Below are 22,333 nucleotides of genomic sequence, written 5' to 3'. Positions count from 1 at the left end.
ATGAGACAGGACGAATACATAGTTAGCCTACTTAAAAAAACTATATCTATTCATTGGAATAGTTGTTAAAAGTTTCAACTCTGTTACACTAAAAATATCTGTTTGTCTTCCAGTTAAAAGGTTTTTTTAAAAATGATTGACTTCTTGACACTGTTCTAATTATTGTTGAATGTTCATTCCTTCCACTCCTTTCAGGTTGGCTGTTAATTATTTTGAGCTTGCTTAATGTGCCCTAAATTGAGTCTAATGCGGAACTATGAAGCTGATTGCCGTTCACTTTTTGAGAAGGGAGCTTCGTCTCAATTTCTGAAATGAAATGAGGAAAATCGGGATTTGTTTCTATAATGAAAACATGAGTCTTTACATAATAACTTAATGTATAAAATGGTTCCATACCTTACTGTTGTTAAACTCCAATTCTACCGTGACCCTGGAGGGGCTACGTTTGAAGTTGCTTTATGTCTTGTATAATAATGGTGTGTGTGTTCCGTTGTTTGCTCCGCCTTCCGGGAAGGCAAGGTTGCGGAGAGGGGAGGAGGCGTGTCGCTTACTCTCACAGCTTCAGCTTTAGAAGGTGTGGGGGAAGTGGATGTACAAAATGGCGGAGGTTCGTTCTTATTCATCCTTTTATTGTCTGTGTTGTTTCTTTTGCCTAAAGTTTCATGACTTGATAATATCCCTTCAAATATAGGCTTCCTATTGTCAATTGTATCATTCAGGTTATTGTCCTGATTAATTTTTTGTTCTAAAAAAATATATAGATTTTCTAATGTATTGAGAAGAGCTCCTTTGTTTATTTTATGTAATACAGTTAAATCCTGCTGTATAGTTGTGAACTGATGTCCGGTTGTACTCATGTGTCGGCCCATCGCGGAAATATTTTTATGCCTTTCAGCATTGACATGCTCTAGGTATCTTACAGTAAAACTGTGCCCTGTTTGCCCGACATAAGTTCTTTCACATTGATGACACTTCAATTTGTAAACTCCTGATTCTAATTGTTTGTTTTTTCCTAGGGAATTAACACTATTGTAATTAAAGAATTTTTGCTTTGTATTATTACTGGTTGAATACGCGATCTTATAGTTATATTTTCTGAACAAACTCGTTACTGTATATAAGTTAGGATTGTTGAACGTGAACTTGGCGTATTTATCTTTCTTTTTTATTTCGGGTGTTAGATTAATTTGTAACATTTGTTTGAATTTTCTGATTATTTTGTTTACCATATTTAGCTCAAATCCGTTGTATTGGGCTTGTTTACAGATAGAGAGCAGTTCTTTTTCTCGTTCCGTGTGTGTAAGATACACAGAAAACCCACTTTTACTCCCATTACAATAAAGAACGACTAATTGCATCTGGAATCACAAAAAAGGTTAGCTTACTACAGTTACATATACAGAGCATTTAATATACCCCTTACACACATGGAATGAGAAAAAGAACTGTTCTTTATCCGTTAACAAGCCCAATGAAACGGATTTGAACTAAATATGGTAAACAAAATAATCAGAAAATTCAAACAAAAGTTACAAACTAATCTAACGCCCAAAATAAAAAAGAAAGATAAATACGCCAAGTTCACGTTCAACAACCCTATCTTATATACAGTAACGAATTAGTTTAGAAAATATAACTATAAGATCGCATATTCAACCAGTAATAATACAAAGCAAAAATTATTTAATTACAATAGTGTTAATTCCCTAGGAAAAAACTAACATTCAGAATCAGGAGTTTACAAACTGAAGTGTCATCAATGTGAAAAAACTTATGTCAGGCAAACAGAGCGCAGTTTTACTGTAAGATACCTAGAGCATGTCAATGCTGAAAGGCATAAAAAAATTTCCGTGATGGGCCGACACATGAGTACAACCGGACATCAGTTCACAACTATACAGCAGGATTTAACTATATTACGTAAAATAAACAAAGGAGCACTTCTAAATACACTAGCAAATATATATATTTATTTAGAACAAAAAAGTAATCAAGACAATAACCTGAATGATACAATTGACAATAGGAAGCCTATATTTGAAGGGATATTATCAAGTCATGAAACTTTAGGCAAAAGAAACAACACAGACAATAAAAGGATGAATAAGAACGAGCCTCCGCCATTTTGTACATCCACTCCCCCCACCCCTTCTAAAGCCGAAGCCGTGACAGTAAGCGACACGCCTCCTCCCCTCTCCGCAGGCTTGCCTCCCCGGAAGGAGGAGCAAACAACGAAACACACACACCATTATTATACAAGACATACAGCAGCTTCAAACGTAGCCCCTCCAGGGTCACGGTAGAATTGGAGTTTAACAACAGTAAGGTATGGAACCATTTTATACATTAAGTTATTATGTAAAGACACACGTTTTCATTATAAAAACAAATCCCGATTTTCCTCATTTCATTTCAGAAATTGAGACGAAGCTCCCTTCTCAAAAAGTGAACGGCAATCAGCTTCATAGTTCCGCATTAGACTCAATTTAGGGCACATTAAGCAAGCTCAAAATAATTAACAGCCAACCTGGAAGGAGTGAAAGGAATGAACAATCAACAATAATTAGAACAGTGTCAGGAAGTCAATCATAAAAAAAAATTTAAAAAAAAAATTAACTGGAAGACAAACAGATATTTTTAGTGTAACAGAGTTGAAACTTTTAACAACTATTCCAATGAATAGTTTTTTTAAGTAGGCTAACTATGTATTCATCCTGTCTCATTTCATCAACCCATGAACCCTCACATTGTTTTAATATTTTAATTTAATTTATATTCAAATAGTTTTTAAGAGGAACAATGTACCTGAAAATAATGCATTCAGAAACTTAGCGATTCACCTAAGCTTAACAACAGCTGAAGATGTTCTCAAGTGAGAACGAAACATGTACTGTTTATAATGAATTAATTTGCTAAAAAGCAAATAAAAAGTATCAAAAAGGTGGAAGATTTTCAATTACTGTAACTCTCTGTGATTATGGTTATTTGCGACCTTGAGCTCAGCTGGAAAGTGCGCTCACTGTACAAGTCGGTACGAGTGCGAAATGATACAAAGTTTTTTATGTAATGTGCGCAAATAAAATGACTGTGGTTTTTATAACATTTTAACACATAAAACGTGAAATTTCCAGTCTTCTATTAGGACCAAAACTGTAATAGGCTTTATGTATGTAAGGTACAACATCTGTTCTGGTCTCAATAACATAATTGTATACGATAATATTAAAATACTACATTTGTGTTGCTTAAGAAGTAGCAGTTTCGATTCCTGCCTGAAAGCTCAGTGACTATACAGTGCCCTGGGGGAAGTGCCGAAAACCTGTTTGGCGATACACTCGAAAAAAGTACCAAAGTAAACATGTAAACTGGACAATAATGTAGACGTTTTGCAAGTACGAACATTTGACGAAACTCGTTCCGTCTTCAAGTAAAGCTTGATTTATAAATTTCATTTTTCGTATTGACAGTTACCAATTGTCATAAAAGGAAAAGAAAGTTCCACCTGATCAATACTTTTTATTTACATGTAATGCAGATTATCACATGTCTAGGACCGGTTTCGACCTCTCAACAAGGTCATCCTCAGCTACATTAGAATCTTATTTGCATTTTCACCTTATGCCTCATAAAGATCTTTATGACATACTCTATTGTTTAACAATATTATTTAAAATATTTTTTGTACTCTTGCTAAAAAATTGTAAAACATTACATCATAACTGAAATTGTGACAAAAAAAGATTATATCTTAATATACACATGCAATTGTAGCAGAATGAATTCGTCTTTAAGCTTACTGAGTGTAAATGTTTATCATAGGCATTTTGCCTATTCAGTTGAAATAAGCCCCATTTTACAAATGTATAGTCATATTTGAGGGGAGCTTTGTTTATATTTGTGAATGTTATAGCAATGAGCTACCAGTAAAATATACTAATTAACTAAAGTTGCGTGTTGATAAAATGTTATATTACATGTTCACATTAAAATATTAAAGTATGATAATGTACTTAGTAGACTAAATTGCGTGTTGACTTCAATAAAATTTTACATATTCACATTAAAATGTTATGAAGTGTGACTAATGTGCTTTGTGACACTGAAAGTCTAAAATAGCTGTTGGCCTTAGTTCTTGCATTAAAGTATGTTGTTGCATTAAAATACTGCACAAATTTGCCTTTTACACAAAACATGCGATATTTGACACGTTGTAAGAAGTGCATATTAAAGCTTGTAATTTGAATTTGCATTTATAAAATATAAGGAAGTGCTGTCACTTACTATTTGGACTTAAAAGACATTCTTATATAGCATATCTTACGACGTGTCAAATATCGAATATTTTGTGTAAAAGGCAAATTTGTGCAGTATTTTAATGCAACAACATAATTTAATGCAAGAACTAAGGCCAACAGCTATTTTAGACTTTCAGTGTCACAAAGCACATTAGTCACACTTCATAACATTTTAATGTGAATATGTAAAATTTTATTGAAGTCAACACGCAATTTAGTCTACTAAGTATATTATCATACTTTAATATTTTAATGTGAACATGCAATATAACATTTTATCAACACGCAACTTTAGTTAATTAGTATATTTTACTGGTAGCTCATTGCTATAACATTCACAAATATAAACAAAGCTCCCCTCAAATATGACTATACATTTGTAAAATGGGGCTTATTTCAACTGAATAGGCAAAACGCCTATGGTAAACATTTACACTCAATAAGCTTAAAGACGAATTCATTCTGCTACAATTGCATGTGTATATTAAGATGTAAGCTTGTTTTGTCACAATTTCAGTTATGATGTAATTTTTACAATTTTTTAGCAAGAGTATAAAAAAATATTTTAAATTATATTGTTAAACAATAGAGTATGTCATGAAGATCTTTATGAGGCATAAGGTGAAAATGCAAATAAGATTCTAATGTAGCTGAGGATGACCTTGTTGAGAGGTCGAAACCAGTCCTAGACATGTGATAATCTGCATTACATGTAAATAAAAAGGATTGATCAGGTGGAACTTTCTTTTCCTTTTATGACAATTCAAGTAAAGCTGTCGAAATGCGCTCTGTCTCCTTCCAATTGTTGTGGACACTCTCTGCTTTATGATTTCCGAGGATTCTCTAAACGATACCACCCGAATGCGATGCTAAGATGGTCTGTTATGCAAGTTCACCGCCGATCGCTTTTCCGGTATGGTACAGTACTTCCTCAAATTACCGCAATGATGGCACGTTAACACCAAGATCCGTATGTATGCCGTAGCCATCCTTTTGCGAGATACAGTTTCTTGAAAAAAAAAAACCGCGCGATCGAGGATTTAGCGTTGATGGGACTGAAATTTATGGACGGTTGATCCGGGAAATCGTTTCTTCGAGGAACGGATAATGTGGGATTTTTACAACATGATTTACTTAGGATGCTCGCGGGACCAGGTAATTTGAACGAATAATATGGGAAAACGTAGTTTCTGGGAACGTATTGTAATGGTTATAGCATCCGCCATGCCAACTTGCTCGTCACTGTATCGGCCCCACCCCCCCTTACGCTCCACCGCACCAATCACGAGCAACACTTAAGTGCTGGGACGGCCCTTCTCTCTTCTGTCCGTGGTCGTGCCGCATGGGACGACGGAAATTACTCGACTATTAATCTGGAGTCTCCATCTCGCGAGGTTCCTGGATCCATCGAGCATCCGGACTATTCCAGAAGGGCCAGCGCGGGTATATAAGAGAGGAACGACCTGCCTGGAGTTAGTGAGAGTTAGGCTGGGTTAGTGAGTTAATGAGTGAGTGAGAGCGAGATTGAGTTCGCTGGAGCGCAGTCGGTGATGGCCTGGGAGAGTGCAGCTTGATGGAGTATATGCCTGTTGGAGCCGAGGACTCGTTCCTGTTTCCCTGACGTTGTGTGTGTGCGAGTCCCTTGGGGCCGGCTGCTGGAGAAGAACCTTTGGTGTTCTGGAGCAGCGCGAAGGGAACACTGGGTGACGACGTGTGCAGACTGCGAACAGAGTTCGCCGGATTGAGTGAACAGCGGGTACTATCCCGACCTGCGAGACTGACGTGTAGGCTGTGGACCGTGACAGCGCTAATGAGTGTGACTGAGTAGTTGAGTGAGTGTAGTGTAAATAATCGATGACTCTGTGTGTGTGTCATTGTAGATGGAACATGAGAAACTAAGAGAGAGAGAGAGAGAGAGAGAGAGCGCGAACCGTGTATGTTGTAAGCTCAGCAATCGTGTGTGTGCATGTGTAAATGTGTAATTGTAGTGCTTAGTTAATAAATCTTAGAAATAGGACGCTACCAGGTTCTGTACTCATTTATTTATTTATCTACCCCGCCCATACGTCACAGTATAATCGAGGTTCTACTGTAATTTATTATTTTTAGAATTTAGACAAGAGGACCTTCGACCTTACAACTATTGTTTTATGTGTTTTATCAGTTATGTCAACTAAGACAACACTAAGATGGACTCTTTTATACACTACATAAGATGGATTTTATCAGTGAAATTTTAATCATAGCATAACATTAGCAATATGTTTTTGTAATTTTATGTTAACCCACTGAGGATGACTCTATAGAGTTGAAACATGTACAGGTGGAAAAACTCCTTATTAGATGGTATCTTGTATTGAATAGGAGAACTGCAATAAATTATCTTGTAAGTGTTCAATCGTCAATATGGAACGAAGTACATAACCTATAATACATTAACAATACTACACTCTTAGCTTCAAACATCAATTCACTAGCATTAACAAGATTAGGCATTGTAAATAATATAGTACATATATATACATGATTTAGAGTGGTCTGATAGAGTGTGAGGATGTTCTTATAGAATGAAACATGTCATTCTTTGTTTATTATTACTTTTTTAATAGGTATGTTATAGTATTAAATGTGTTATAAGTAGTGTTTTTGGCAGACTCAAAAACCTTAAAGTTACATTAATTGGCTTGACACGGGAAAGTATGTCTTCCTCCTTCTTAACAAATTTTGGGGGAAAATAATTTGGGTAATGGGATTCAGAGAAATGTCCATGGGTGTACATCCGGAAATCTGATTTACAATACTTTCATTTTATAAATTAAAGTCTGCATGAAAACGTAGATTAGCTGCATCTCAATGTTAACTAAACACTAATTCTGGGCATATGAAGAGCTAGAAAAATAGTATGCCAATGCCAGTCAAGGAATCTACAGTATATGATGATAGGGGAGGGAGACCAAGGTAACTAACTGTTAATATTGCCAATGTTCTGGCTGTCAATAGAGAATTATGAGCAGTATTTAGTTTGTGCACATGAGTTTGAAGATTGAAGACTGAAACCTAAAGGACATGACAGTTTATAATGAAAATACATATACAGTAAAACCTTGTTAATTCGAAGTCGTTGGGACTCAAAAATCGGACTTCGAATTACGTGATTTCGAATTAACCGCCAATTCGCAATTCAGAAGTACCAACCCTTGCTGCGTTACGAAATATTCTAAGCCCGTTACTGCATGCAGTTAACCTTGATTCACAGTTTATACCTTTCAAATGCCATGAAAAAAGAACTATTTCCAAAATGTATCCAAAAAAGGTGCATTTACAGTATTCAAATAATGCACTTGCATATCTCACTGCAAATATAACCTCACGCAACGAAAGAAAGAAAGAAAGAAAAAAAAAAAAAAAAAAAAAAAGCACGATTCAAAGACGAGGAGAAATCTATGCTGGCTCCCATGTGCAAGTGCTTTATTCATTGGAGTACTATACTGTATGCATTTTAGATGCCTTGTATTTACACAGAAAGTACCCGATGCCCTTAAAATCAAACTTTCCTATGACTCTATCCTTGTACGATTTCCCGCCATGGCACTTTTTTCGTACTTCAGAAATGTAAACACTTGCCGCGTCACAAAGTATTCTAAGACCCATTAATACATGCAATCACCTCGATTCACAGTTTAAACCTTTCCAATGCCATAGAAAAACTATTTCCGAAATGTATCCAACAAGGTGCATTTACAATGTTCAAATAATGCACTGACGAACATAACCTCACGCAACGAAAGAAAAAAAATCACACAATTCAAAGACGAGGATAAATTATGCTGGTTCCCCTGTGCAAATGCATTATTTTTTGGATATCTGTACTGTTTGCATTTTTAGATGCTTTGTACTGGGATGGAAAGTGCCCGACGCCCTTAAAACGTAGCTTATCGAACTTTTCTATGACGAGGGGATAAAGTTTCTCGCTTCCATGTGCATTGCAATTGCAACGCACTACAATGACCCCCATCCCCGACCCTTGTACGATTCTCCGGCTGGCACTTTCTCCTTTAAAACCATAAGACCGTTTGGGCTCGCATTAAAATAAAGCAATGCAGTTTCATCGGCAATGACAGTATTGTTCGATGCCTACGAATTTATTATATGAGCTACGCTTTTTCGTCAACTGTCGGCATCGCCAGTGTTCGCGCATTCTGTTTTCCCGCACACTGCCTGTTGCGTGATATTACGGCGTTCCTGAAAAGGTTGAATACAAAAGAATTCCGATTTCATTCAACTTGGCAATCATGAAGCGCCCTGTAGACCCACCGAAGTGAGTAAGTGCGGAAAGCTACCGTACCTCTCCACGTTCCGGAACACGCGTTCTATTATGACGCGGATAAATTTCGAGTTGAAATTACTCTAACATACTAATGTTTTAAAATGTAAAGGCAGTTTCGAATTAAAAGTCTGAATTTCAGTAATGGGGCCGACATTGTACTTCGAATTACGAATTATCCGTATTTCGAATTAAACAATTTAAATAACATGCAAAACGGTATCTCATGTTTCCGGGAACGAGAGCTTCTTCGAATTACGTGGGATTTTGAATTAACCGATTTCGAATTATCGAGGTTCTACTGTATGCCCATACATGAAATTTAAATACTTCGTCTTCATGAAGTACACAGCAGATCACGACAGTAAAGTTGGCACCCAACCTCTGTCAAGTAATCATCACCCCACATTATGCATATTTGTAATTATACCAGAGAATATTTTAACACATTGCCGACCGGATGCTTGAGGTTGTCACATACCTTGTGGACCGGACGTTTTTCTACTGAGCATACTAGAGTGCACATGATTGTAAAAATGTACATAAATATTAAACTAGTCAAGATTTTATCTTTAAAGTTGATGGATCTGTCTTTATGAAACCATCTTCAGCGTGAATTCCTAATACATCATCAATGTTTATATCGTTATCATCTGAGTCACCTGAATAAATGAGCACACTATGTAAATTACGGCGTGCAGGGGCTTGAATATCACTTCTATTATCACTCTCACGTCCAGTTTTTACTAATTCACAATCACTATATCCATCTGAATGATCATTGGTATACAATACTTCTAGAATATCATTGTCAGCTAGTACTACATTACGGAAGTGCTCCATCTTATCACTGACTGAACCGGCAGAAAGAAAGTCAACGTTTTGAAACTAAATCAAAGAATGAAAGAAGGCCGTGAATAAAAGAAAAGTGGCAGATACACATCTACGATTTATTCTACTCAATGTGCAAGTCCAAAATAGTTCAATATATGGTCAAGAGATGTCACAGGGAGACCAAAAGCGATGTCGTGAATAAAACCAAGATTTCTCGGTGCCCATCAACCATGTGTTAATATAAAATAGAAAAAGAAAAAAAAAAAGAGATGCAAAACAACTTACTGGTGTACATCAGAGAAAGCAATTTCCATGTTCTCAAGATGAGTTGACATAGTGTCCTTTTCCTTAGTCAATCTTTCTACTTCTACACTATGGGCTTGTTTCTTGTGTTCCTTTTCAGCGATAAGTCTTGAAATTATTTTCTCATACTCCTCCGTAATGATACTGTAACAATAAACAAATGACATTATGAATTATAAAAAATATGTTTTCTGAAAATTTTCTACACCAATACTACTTTCCTGAAGTTTTGCAGAACTACAGTCAAAACTTGTTAGTGCATTCCTCATCAAGACATTTTCTCGCTTAGTATGCTGTAAATTCAAAGTCCTGATTCACATTGTATCACATTATATAAAAAGACCTCACTTATGTCACAAATTTTTCCTATTACCGCGTACAACGATCACGTCCTTCCTAGTCTTGAAAATGTATTTTTTCATCCCTTGCGAAAGGAATATGATTTTGAACACGAATCCTTGCCACAGGAGGCAGGTCGGGGAAAGTTGTGCAAAAACAGGAAATGGCCTTGAATTTTTGAACTATACAGGGGTAAATTACACCTTCAGGGAGTATGTTGTTAGCCTCAGGTAAGTTCAGTTTTGCTTGCAGGTTTTCAGTGGTATTGTTGAATAACCCACTAAGCCTGTATATGCTTGTATTTTGCATTCCATTCAGAAGTTAAAAATGAATTCTGTGTTGAGTGACACAGTGAAGGGTAACAAATATTTTTCACACTGTAGTCAATCTACAGATTAGGAATATAATCATGTGAAGTAGTGTTGGCTACTGAGTGTATGATTCAAAGCAGTATATCGATTCATTCAAGTGTCTGAGTGAATCGATTCACAGGAACGGAGAGTACATGGCACATGATTCAGCTGACTCGCTGCAGACAGTGCTGAGTGACGCACTTATGGATCAGTGGGAAACAACACACACACACACGGTTCATTATCGATTCAGTACAATTGGCGGGGAACTGAACTTCCGCTGCAGCAGTACATAGAGCCACAGCACACTGAAAGAATCGTTCACTATAACGGACTCTCGCACTCAGCTCATTTGAAAATAATACCCGCTAAATAACAGACAGGTTTATTTTCAGTGTTAAAAAGGTAGTCAAAATATAATTCCAAAGTACCTAGCTTGTAAGTAGGTAGGCTATTATGTTATTCTATTTACTATATTGGTTTAATCAATCAGTATTTTTATAACTAGTTGACATTCGACAATTAATTAAACTCAGCTCTATAGCCTACCTGCCTGGCTGAGTGGCACTGATGGTTGAGGCCTGGACTTCTGACCCCAACTTGACAGGTTCGATCCTGGCTCAGTCTGGTGGTTCTTGAAGGTGCTCAAATACGTCAGCCTCATGCTGGTAGATTTATTGACACATAAAAGAACTCCTGTGGGACTAAATTCTGGTACCTCGGTGTGTCCGAAAACCGGAAAAGTAGCTAGTGGGACGTAAAGCCAATAACATTATTATCTAGCCTACCCTATGACTATGAGTCACGCTTATGACCACTCGAAACTGTCTGTTTTATATTGGGAAGAACCGCTCTCTCAGTTTGTATGTCGCATCATTGCACAATACTTCAATAATTGAATCACGAGATCACCGGTTTACGTGGACAGTGAGTAAGTGAGCAAGTGTCTAATCAGAAAATCAGTGGGCTACTGTACATCTCGGGCAGCCTATACAAAATATGACGATTTAAAAATCCTCTGCTGATACAAAAAGACATTTTCAAAGACAACTGTGCTACTTCGCCGTGCGTTTAGGGTCGCGTAGCTATGGGCTTGCATTCGGGGGATGGCAGGTTCAAATCCGACTGTCGTCAGCCGTTGTTTTTCCGTGGTTTCCCATTTTTACACCAGGCAAATGCTGGTGCTGAACCTTAATTAAGGCCATGGCCACTTCCTTTTCACTTCTGTCCCTTTCATATCTCACCAGTGCCGTAAAGACCTATCTGTGTCGGTACGATGTAAAGAAACTTATTTGATTTATATTTATCATGTAGACTACTTATTGGGGACAAAGGTATTTTTACATCTAATTCTGTGTATATAATAGAGCTGTGACCTTCAGAGAACTGTGGAAAACCATAAGGTAGTGTATAAAATTTGAGTTTAAATTATTATTATTATTATTATTATTATTATTATTATTATTATTATTATTATTATTATTATTATTATTATTATTATTATATACATAAGTTTTGTGCAAGTAATAAGCGTGTATAATATTGCTCACGTAACTATCTTTTCCTGCATTTCACTTTTTAACTTATTTATTTTGTATCATATACTTACTAAGAATATAACAAAATTTCCAAGTGCTTTGAAATCATTTACGAAAAGACTAGACAAACCTGCACGACAGCTTTAAATGCAGATCATTGATGATTGTGCGTACAAATGTTTTTCGTCTAACTCTATGTACTTAATGGAATTCCTCACTTTTGGGGGAAGGCTTTGTAACATCAAAACTTGATGCGAAGAAGTGGCTGCAGGAGGAACAAGAATCTGAACGCTAGATGACGCATAGGAAAGCAGTTCATAGAATGAAGACCAGATGTCAGCAGCAAGCACTGAAAGTTGTTGCTGCTCTCGTATCAGTACACACTACACAGATGCAATAGGATCGATGACTCTAATGAGCCGTGAATTGGCTCACTGTATCGATTCAGTTACGTGAACAAAATCAAATGAATCGATTCAGTGAAATGAATCGAATCACCCATCACTAGTGTGAAGTTGACTAACACAGTGATTATTTATCTTGTGGGGGCCTAGTTATTGACAATGAAATAAAAGAAGACGTGAAATCATTCACTAATGTAGACAAAATTAAAATCCAGGTAGTGGACACACATCAGCATCTTTCAGCGGTGGTGCGTATGTTGAAACTCGCACTTTCGAGTTGACTTGAGTCAATCAAAACAAATCAAAGTGATGTCGCATTCAAGATGGGTATCAAAGTCATTCTTTTGCACATGGTCTCACTTAACCTCCAAATAATTTTTGATCTAACAGTGTGACCTGAAAACAATGTTTAATAACCTACTGGTCCAAAATATAAGGCTTCAGCTTTGGAAAGAATGTGATCTGCAATAACATATTGATACTTTTATGGACCCTAGTGCAAATTCTTTCATATGTGTTGTTGTTTTACACATCTTTTAATACATTTATTTCGTAAGCCCCAGTGAAAAAAGTTTATTGTATTTGTTCTATCCTTTTTTTGCTCTTTTTAATACTCTCATCTCATTTTTAGAAACAGAAAATATTCTATATTTTTCACTGTATCCATACATACGACATAAAATGCACGCTTGTCAGAAAAAACATTAAGTGTTTACATATCCCTGTTGGATAGATTTTATTTGTGTATTCAATAGTACAGTTTTTCACTTAACACGTTCTCTTCCTTTTTCCCCTGCAAAAATGTCTTAACAAGGTTTTACTGTATTTTATAACCACTGCATTCTCAGTAATTCCTTGGATCAGCCTAATTTTTACACATAATAATGAAATAACTTTCATTTCAATCTGTGTCTGAACCTTTTAGTTAACATCCATTTAATCATGCAATGCGAACCTGTGGCCACAGCAAGCAGTATCTGAAGGTCACTCTAGCTGTTGGAAATATGAAGCACCTGCATTGTCTGGCTCTGCTCCCTAATGGTATGAGACCTGACAGAAAATGGAGGAAATTATCGATGCACAGAACCATAAATTTACTGTACCTGGAATTGCTATCTATTTAATGAGCAGTAAATAATTATTCTAACAACATTTCAACAGAATAGAATTGCTCAAAGCTTTTAACAAGTTGAGCTACGGGAAAAATTATTTGATATCCCATGTTGCTAAGATAATGGAGAGGATACTGGAAAGTAGGATAAGGTTGAGAGTTGAAAATCAGATACAGGAAAATCAGTTTGGTTTCAGAAGTGGAAGGTCAACAATAGAGCCCATTTTCATTATATATAAGACAACTAATGGAAAAGCAATGGGAGTATGGGAATGATATGGTAATGACTAGAGCCCAGATTTTTAGGTTCTTAAAAACCAGTTATTAGCTTTTTAATAGCTCAAAATAATTTTTTTAGCTTTTTATCCCACTGAAATAGTTTTAAATAACCATTTCAATCAATGCTAAAGTTATACTATTCACTCAAATTTTTGCGAACTTCACACCTCTCTAGTACAAAACTATATCACTTAGTTCAAAATATTCTTTAAATATGGGACAGAATGGCTTAATGAAAGCATTTCAAACACAACATACAAACTGAAATAAAAAATAAAAATAAAAATCATTTAGGAAAAGGCTAGGAAAGCAACAGATAGGGAATCTGCCACCTGGGCGACTGCCCTAAATGCAGATCAGTATTGATTGTGTATTGTGTGTATAACAAAGAATAATTATGTGCAAATACAATAAATTGTTCATGTAGGTTAAATTTTTGTCACTTCCAATGTATCAAGAAACAAACGTTTTCAGAAGCACAGAACACAGTTTTCACTTGCTGTTACATTGTATAACTAAATACACTTCCAGATTTTGCAGAGTAAAACTTTTCCTATTCTCTCTCAAAAATATTCTTATAGCAGGAAAATGTACGCTGCACACAACATTGGAGGAAACTTCATTGAAGCAATAGTTCTTGGTCCCCATGGTACCTCGTCAGTAACTTCCTCTCCCTGAAGTATTGCAGAAACATTCTTCATTGTTAAAAATCCAAGGTTCCACTGTAGAATTTTGATGAGCTGGAGTGAATAAGCTGCACCTAATGGTCCTGGCATTTCCTTCTTTGAAATGGAGTCCACAACTTCTACTGCATCTTTTAATGGTAACGATGCTGACTCAACATGCTCAATAGCTGCAGGAAGATCAGCAAACTGTGCCCTAATGAAGCCAAGTGAAACAGCGTTCTTGTTCATGAGAGTTGTTTTAGCTTTCGCTATGCAGAGTGCTTAATCGACATCAAAAGAATTTATAACATTTTTAATGTTTTCAAAGTGATTGGCATAGTATACGGCTGCATTGAACCATGTCCCCCAATGAGTGATGATGGGTTCGGAAGGAACAGGAGTTTGAGGCAACCATTTCCTTGAATGTGAGAATGTGGCTAGGAGCTTTAAGAAACACCTTTTTCACAGAAAAAACAATATTGTTTACTCCTGGGAAATTATTTCTAACCTCTTCAGCCAATCTGTGTAAGCCATGGACTATGCAAGTTACATGCAGCATGTTAGGGTAGAAACTCTTCAATACTTCACCAGCTTTGATTATATATGCCGCACTGTCACTCAAAAGAAGTAAAAACTTGTCATCCTGTTTTTCTCTTGGCCAAAGAATGCGAAGAGCATCTCGGATGGTTCAAGCTATGGTGCTAAGGTTCGTTTTTTCCAGCATCTTGCACAGTATAAGAGGTTTACCAGGCTCTGTGGCATCAAATTTACCTATCACAACGTTTGCGATATAACGACCACAACTATCTGTGGTCTCGTCTATCGGAAACCAGATGTAATGATCACCTATATCAACTCTTACATCTTCGATAGTTTTCTCGTACAGTTTTTCCAAATAACTTTTTCTCAACGTGGATTCGTCTGGTATCTTACGGCAACTGATGTCTTCAATAAATTTCTTCAACACAGGATCATATAGCGCATTCCACGGCACGTTTGCCGAAACCAGCGCTTCACATAAAAGAATATTAAGACTATCCACTGTTGAAGTGCCAGGAAAACGAGAAATTAGTGGCTGGTGCAATGGAAAATGGCTCCTCTTTTTAATAGCAATGTTGCTGATATGTCCTGTAGATTCCTTGTGCTGCACAAAATGTGATTTTTGGTCACATGCCACCTGGAAAAATACGCACCGTAAATAACATAATTATACTGTCCTGCGATGGTTTCATTGCCGCCATCCTGTATTGCATTTTAGGATGACTTCTGCATCCTTAATCAGGATCCGATGTTAATTTTTCCCCATCATATCACATTTTCTCAAAAATCCTATATTACGTTCATTTCATCACATGCACTAATGCACTTCTTACGTTGTTAGGAAGAGTGTTGTTTTAATTTAGATTTCCATATTCTTTTATTAATTTATTTTTTAATTCGACATCCTCCAGCCATCTCGTAGTCCTGTATTATCATGCTCAGAGTGTAGAGCCGGCAACTATGTACAACATAGCTGGCAACGCACGGTTTTCGCTGAGTGGCGTCATTCTCTCGTTGTGCTTCGTCCGTGACAGTCTGAGTTGAGTTTCGCTTGCCTGTAAAAAGAGAAATTAATTTTCATAAGCGTTCTATATGTGAGTGACGTACTGTGTTAATATTTTTATTGCACTTACATCTATCAACATGCTACGACGTGGCTGCAAGAACAGTCCAGATACATTCTGCTATGTATGTGGAAGTTTTGTGCCGATGAGACAGCAGCGCAATATAACCGAGTTCATGAGAAAGGCCTACTGTGCCTACTTTGGCTTGACACATGGAGCCCAAGACAAGCCGTGGGCACCACATACGGCTTGTAGAGCCTGTATAGAACTGTTACGGCAATGGGTGAACGGTAAGCGAACTGCATTGCCGTTCGGTATTCCAATGGTGTGGCAAGAACCCCCAGACCACAGTACTCACTGCTATTTCTGTTCTGTGAATGTGAAGGGATTTAACAGCAGCAACAAGGTAACATTGTGTATACAAGCAATATTCAATCTGCAATTTTACCTGTTCCTCATAGCCCTGATACACCAGTACCACAGCGTCCAGAACATTCTGAATCTGACACAGAAATGGCGGGCACTAACTCTGACTGTGATTTCTCCCCTGAATGTGTTGAAAAAGAACCGAGACTGTTCGAGCAAAGTGCATTAAAGGACTTTGTTCGAAATCTTGGCCTTACAAAGGAATCTGCCGAGTTACTCGGGTCTAAACTTTGTGAAAGGAAGATGCTGGCACCAGGGACGATGTACTATTGGTACAGACATGGTGAACAAGAACTTACACCCTTCTTTTATGAAGAGGGAGCCTTGGTTTACTACAACAACATTCCAGAGGTTATCTTAAAACTAGGAGCACCACAGTATGATCCACAGTATGACAGGAGACTTTTCATCGATGCCTCCAAGTGTAGTTTGAAGTGCGTCCTTCTTCACAATGAAAACAAACTTGCATCCATTCCCGTTGCTCATTCAGTTATTATGCGAGAAACATATGGAAATCTCAAAATGCTGTTGTGTAAACTGAAGTACCAGGAACACAAGTGGCAAGTGTGTGGTGATTTCAAAGTGATAGGTATTCTGTTAAGTTTACAAGGAGGTTACACAAAGCACCCTTGCTTTCTGTGTGAGTGGGGCAGTCGAACAAGGTTATATCACTGGACTCAAAGAATGGCCTCGTAGATAATGGATTGTAGGGTCGAAAAACATAAAACAAGAAACCCTTGTTCACAAGAGCGAAATACTGTTACCTACGCTTCATATCAAACTAGGGCTTATGAAGCAGTTCGTTAAGGCCCTAAACAATGAAGGTGAATGCTTTCAGTACCTGTGTCATCGATTCCCAGGCATCAGTAATTCCAAAATCAAAGAGGGTATTTTCACAGGTCCAGATATCAGAAAACTTCTTTCTGATGCTAATTTTGAAGACGTTATGTGGGCTGCAGAGCGACCGGCATGGACAGCATTCCGAAATGTGGTCAAAAATCTTTCTTGGAAACACAAAGGATTCAGACTACAAACAAATGGTGGATAGACTACTTGTTTCTTTCCAAGATTTAGGTTGCAAAATGAGCTTGAATGTGCACATGTTACATTCACATCTGGACTATTTCCCTGAGAAGCTAGGAATGCTGAGCGAAGAGCAAGGAGAAAGATTCCATCAGGATTTACAGGAAATGGAACGCATATATCAAGGGAAATTGAATAAAAACATGCTGGTAGATTACTGCTCCTTACTAAAGAGAGAAGGTCCAACTACTCCTCACACACAAAAAGCAAGGCAAAGACGTTTCTTATACTAAGGTAGGACATTATAAAATTGAAACCGTAGACTTACCATTCTCAGTACGTTATGAGGCTTTATGCATGGTAAATTTTTGTCCATTTGGCTGTGGTTTTTCTACAGATCTGTTAACACAATACACTACATATCTTTATACTATGTTCATAAGTATACCAGTATAAGATAGGAGTGTTCAGATGGGTGAAAATAATAAAGAAGTGTTCTTCACATGTGATAATAGTAATCTTGCATGTGTGTGTGCTGCATACTTATCAAATTTTCATTTTGAATTTGCACGATAACCTGATGTGATAGGGGAAAATTGACTTCAGTTCCGAAATCAGCATGCCAGATATATAAAAGATCACTATGTAAACTTCATGCAATGATCAGAAAGTTTGAATTCGCAGGTCAGTGTTACAGTTTATTGTAGACACAAGGTATATACTATTCACGCAACTTTCATTTTGTGAGGATTCCCTAGTACTATTTTTTTTTTGCTAGTTGCTTTACGTCGCACCGACACAGATAGGTCTTATCTCGACGATGGCACAGGAAAGGGCTAGGAGTGGGAAGGAAGTGGCCGTGGCCTTAATTAAGGTACAGCCCCAGCATTTGCCTGGTGTGAAAATGGGAAACCACGGAAAACCATTTTCAGGGCTGCCGACAGTGGGATTCGAACCTACTATCTCCCGAACACTGGATACTGGCCGCACTTAAGCGACTGCAGCTATCGAGCTCGGTCCTAGTACTATTACTCATCTGAGGTTTGCTTTGCAGCATTCGTCTTATGAGCCTTCAACCGTAATATTTATATTTAACTCATTTATAATTTTCTATAAAACTTGTTTCCATTATAGTAATGGGGATTTTTTAAATTAGAGGTATGTTAAATAATTCCTTAAGTGCTTTTGGCACACTTGACAAAACAATTTGCCATGTGTAGTGAAATCCGGATCGTTACCAATCCACTGGTGAATCAACCAACTTCGAGATGACTTGCCTTTAGGTATCACTACTTCTGAGATGCGTAAGCTTCTTAAACTGCCTTCAATAATTGATTTATAGGGAAAATTAATTTTAGTTTGTCGCTCAATAATGTGTATAGAGCTAAACAGTGAACAGCGCAGTAGCTGGTGGTAATCGACAGTACACAATGAGAGATGCACTGAAGCTGGCAAAATAGACGGGCTTGTACCTGAACGACAGGGGCTGCTTCTTGATTTGTGCTGTACCACATTGTTTCGATTGCACAAGTTATATTTACAAACCACTCCCAGTTACAAATCATGCATAATTTTTATTTTTTTAAAATCATTCCCTTTCATTAATATTTGGTACTTCTATTTCCAAATAACATAATATTGTCTTGAATAGCCCATTTTTTTAAAGGTATTAATGTCTTATTTAGCCATTTTTAGGTTTTATAAGATTCAAGCAATTTACTCAAACGGTAATGAAATGGATAAGTAAGATAAATACTGCAGTTAGCTAGCAAGGAATAAAATAGTTTAAAACCTAGAAATCTGTGCCCTAGTGATGACATTCATTGACACTGAAAAGGCATAAGACAGTGTCCCCAGCACTAAAGTTTGGGACAATCTGGTGCAAAAAGGAATTGGACAGGGATTAATAAAAATGATCATGGCAATGTAAAAGGAATGTTGTAGTTGCATGCAAACACAAGTTGTCAGGACAAGGTGGTTCAAAATCACTAATGGGCTGAGACAGGGAAGTGTTCTATCTGCTTTTTTTTTTTTTTTTTTTTTTTTTGCTAGTGGCTTTACGTCGCACCAACACAGATAGGTCTTATGGCGACGATGGGATAGGAAAGGGCTAGGAGTTGGAAGGAAGCGGCCGTGGCCTTAATTAAGGTACAGCCCCAACCTTTTGCGTGGTGTGAGAAAGGGAAACCATGGAAAACTGTCTTCAGGGCTGCCGACAGTGGGATTCGAACCCACTATTTCCCGGATTCAAGCTTACAGCTGCGCGCCCCTAACCGCATGGCTAATTCGCCCGGTGGAAGTGTTCTATCACCAATCCTGTTTACAATAGTAACAGATGACATCATGAAAACAGCAAAAGCAGCATATGGAGGAAGAGAAATGAACATGCAGATGATATCGTGATTTGGGGAGAAGACGACATGAAGATTCAAGAACAGTTGAATGTAGTAAATGGGAAGATCAAGGAATGTGGGTTGAAAATAAGTGTTGAAGAAAGTAAAACTCTTGTTATGACTAGCGGGGAGAAGGAAGAGAAAGGTTAGATTAGACTTGCAGACATGCTCCTGGAAGTAGTGGAGATGTACAAATACCTGGGAAGTGAATTAATGGAGAATGCTTGACTGGATGCTGAAATTAGTAAGAGGATTCAAGGTGGAAGTTAGTTTCTATCATAGTGTAAGAAACACGTTATGGGACAAAGATGTGACAATGGAAGCAAAGGAAACTATGTACAAGATGTATTACGTACCCATAACAACTTATGGAGCAGAAATTTGGACAATGACAAAGGATGAGAGTCGAATACAGGTAGCCGAAATGAATTTCTTGAGGAGTATGATATAGAAGAGTAGAAGAGACAAAATAAGGAATGAGAATATCTGGGAAGAAATTGGAGTGGAAAAAATGAATGATAGAACAGAGAAGAGCCGACTAAGATGGTTTGGGCACATAAAGTGAATGAGTGGGGAAAGAATGCCAAAAAAGGTGATGGAAATGCAAATGCAAGGAAGGAGAGGCCATGGACGACTACAATTGAGAGGGAAGGACACAATCCAACGCGGTATTATAGAAAGAAACCTGGACTGGGACACAGTGTTGGAGGAGGAGTGGTGGAAAGACCGAAGAACGTGGAGAGGAACCATATTTGCCCCTACCCGGCTACAGCTGCATACAGGGAAATGATGATGATGATGATGGATTGCATTTTATAGTTTGTTAAAGAAAGTAGCACTAGGGCCACATCCCCCCTTCCACCACCATCCCAATCTAATCAGTTTCAGTAGCTGATTCTTTTGGTCTGTTATGATGATAGCCCTGTTGATGCAAGATTCCAGCAAAATAATGCTAATCACTATGCTAAGGAGGCAGCATCTGTGATATGAGACTCCTCTAATAGCTGCATCTAACAATATCTTCAGCTTTTCCTGTAGCGTCTGTTTTATCTCTTATCAAGTTGTGATCTTGGATAATTCATTACTAAAGAGATTTCTTCAGTTTATCAGTAAACTTGGAAAATACTATTATACCACTTGTTTCCTTCTTGAAACTCTTTATTCTTTGGACAGAAACGTTTGCAACTATATCTTCTGAACAAACCATATCCTTAATATAATAGTTGAGAAGTAATTGAGAATAAGTAATCATATTACTTGTAACAATTATGTTTTCAGAAATTTTTAGTTGTAATTGTTACATTTTAGTACTCACTATATTCTAGTAATAGATATACAGTGAAACCTTGGAGTGCGAGTAACTTGGTCTACGAGTGTTTTGCAAGACGAGCAAACATTTTAAATAAATTGTAACTTGATAAACGAGTGAGGTTCCGCAATACGAGCGTCGCATGTGCTTACTTTTCCCCTCCCCAGTGCCTTTGTTGAATGGATAAACGAGGTCTTTGGTCCTGTAGAGAAGAAATACCTTTTAGAAAATAATCTGATGCTCAAAGTCTTGCTGGTTATGGACAATGCTCCTCCTCACCCTCCGGGCCTTGAGGCCGACTTACTTACACTACTCCACTACTCCAGCCTATGGATCAGCAAGTCATTTTCGAACTTCAAGAAGCTATACACCAAAGCACTATTTCAGCGATGCTTCGAAGTGACCGAAGGAACAAACTTTACCCTCCAAGAGTTCGGGAGAAATCATTTCCCCATCGTGAACTGACTGGAGATCATCGATAAAGCCTGGGATGGATTCACCAAGAGATCTCTCACTTCCGCTTGGGGAAAGCTGAGGCCTGACTGTGTTCTTGGACGTGACTTTGAGATGATTGTTGGTGAAAATGAGCCGCCAATTGTCTATGAAATTGTGTCCTTAGAGAAGACTATGGGGTTGGAGGTGAATGACGTGGACATTCGAGAGCTGGTGGAAGGACATAGCCAGGAACTGTCCACCAACGAACTGACAGACCTGCATCGCGAACAGGAGAAGGTGATGGATGAGATCTCGCACGGGGAAAAGGAGGAGGAAAAGTCAATGGAATCTCTCACTTCAACTGAGATTAGGGAGAAGTGCAAAATGTGGGAAACGGTGCAAAATTTTGTAGAAAAACACCACCCAAATAAGGCTGTAGTAGTACGAGCGATGAATCAGTTCAATGTCAATGCAATGTCACATTTTCATGAAATCTTAAAAAAGAGGCCCGTTAAAGTTGCACGAGAAGAAAACAATTCCAGTGAGCCAACAGATAGCAGCGATTCCGTTAGTGAAATTCGTGTTACACAATATCTCTTCTCATGTCATCTCTCGTCTCCCTCACACCAACAATGAATCTATTGTAAGGTAAAATGCATTTTAATTTGTTTTAAGTTTTATTTTGTTTCAGAAATGGT

General features: G+C 37.5%; 1 protein-coding gene across 3 annotated transcripts in view; it reads right to left on the bottom strand.

The window, feature by feature from the left end:
- LOC136864910 (transforming acidic coiled-coil-containing protein 3) overlaps positions 1-22,333 on the bottom strand; it is a 232,925-nt gene that overhangs the window by 64,586 nt on the left and 146,006 nt on the right. For all 3 annotated transcript variants that reach the window (XM_068226474.1, XM_068226473.1, XM_067142318.2), the window contains exon 6: positions 9,739-9,900. In XM_068226474.1, coding sequence (XP_068082575.1) covers positions 9,739-9,900 — 162 coding nt within the window. The remainder of the gene's footprint in view (positions 1-9,738; positions 9,901-22,333) is intronic.

This window comes from Anabrus simplex, chromosome 2 (assembly GCF_040414725.1).
Source record: "Anabrus simplex isolate iqAnaSimp1 chromosome 2, ASM4041472v1, whole genome shotgun sequence".
Classification (NCBI taxonomy): domain Eukaryota; kingdom Metazoa; phylum Arthropoda; class Insecta; order Orthoptera; family Tettigoniidae; genus Anabrus; species Anabrus simplex.
Note: the sequence above shows the minus strand (reverse complement) of the source record. Positions and strands in the feature narration are given on the sequence as shown.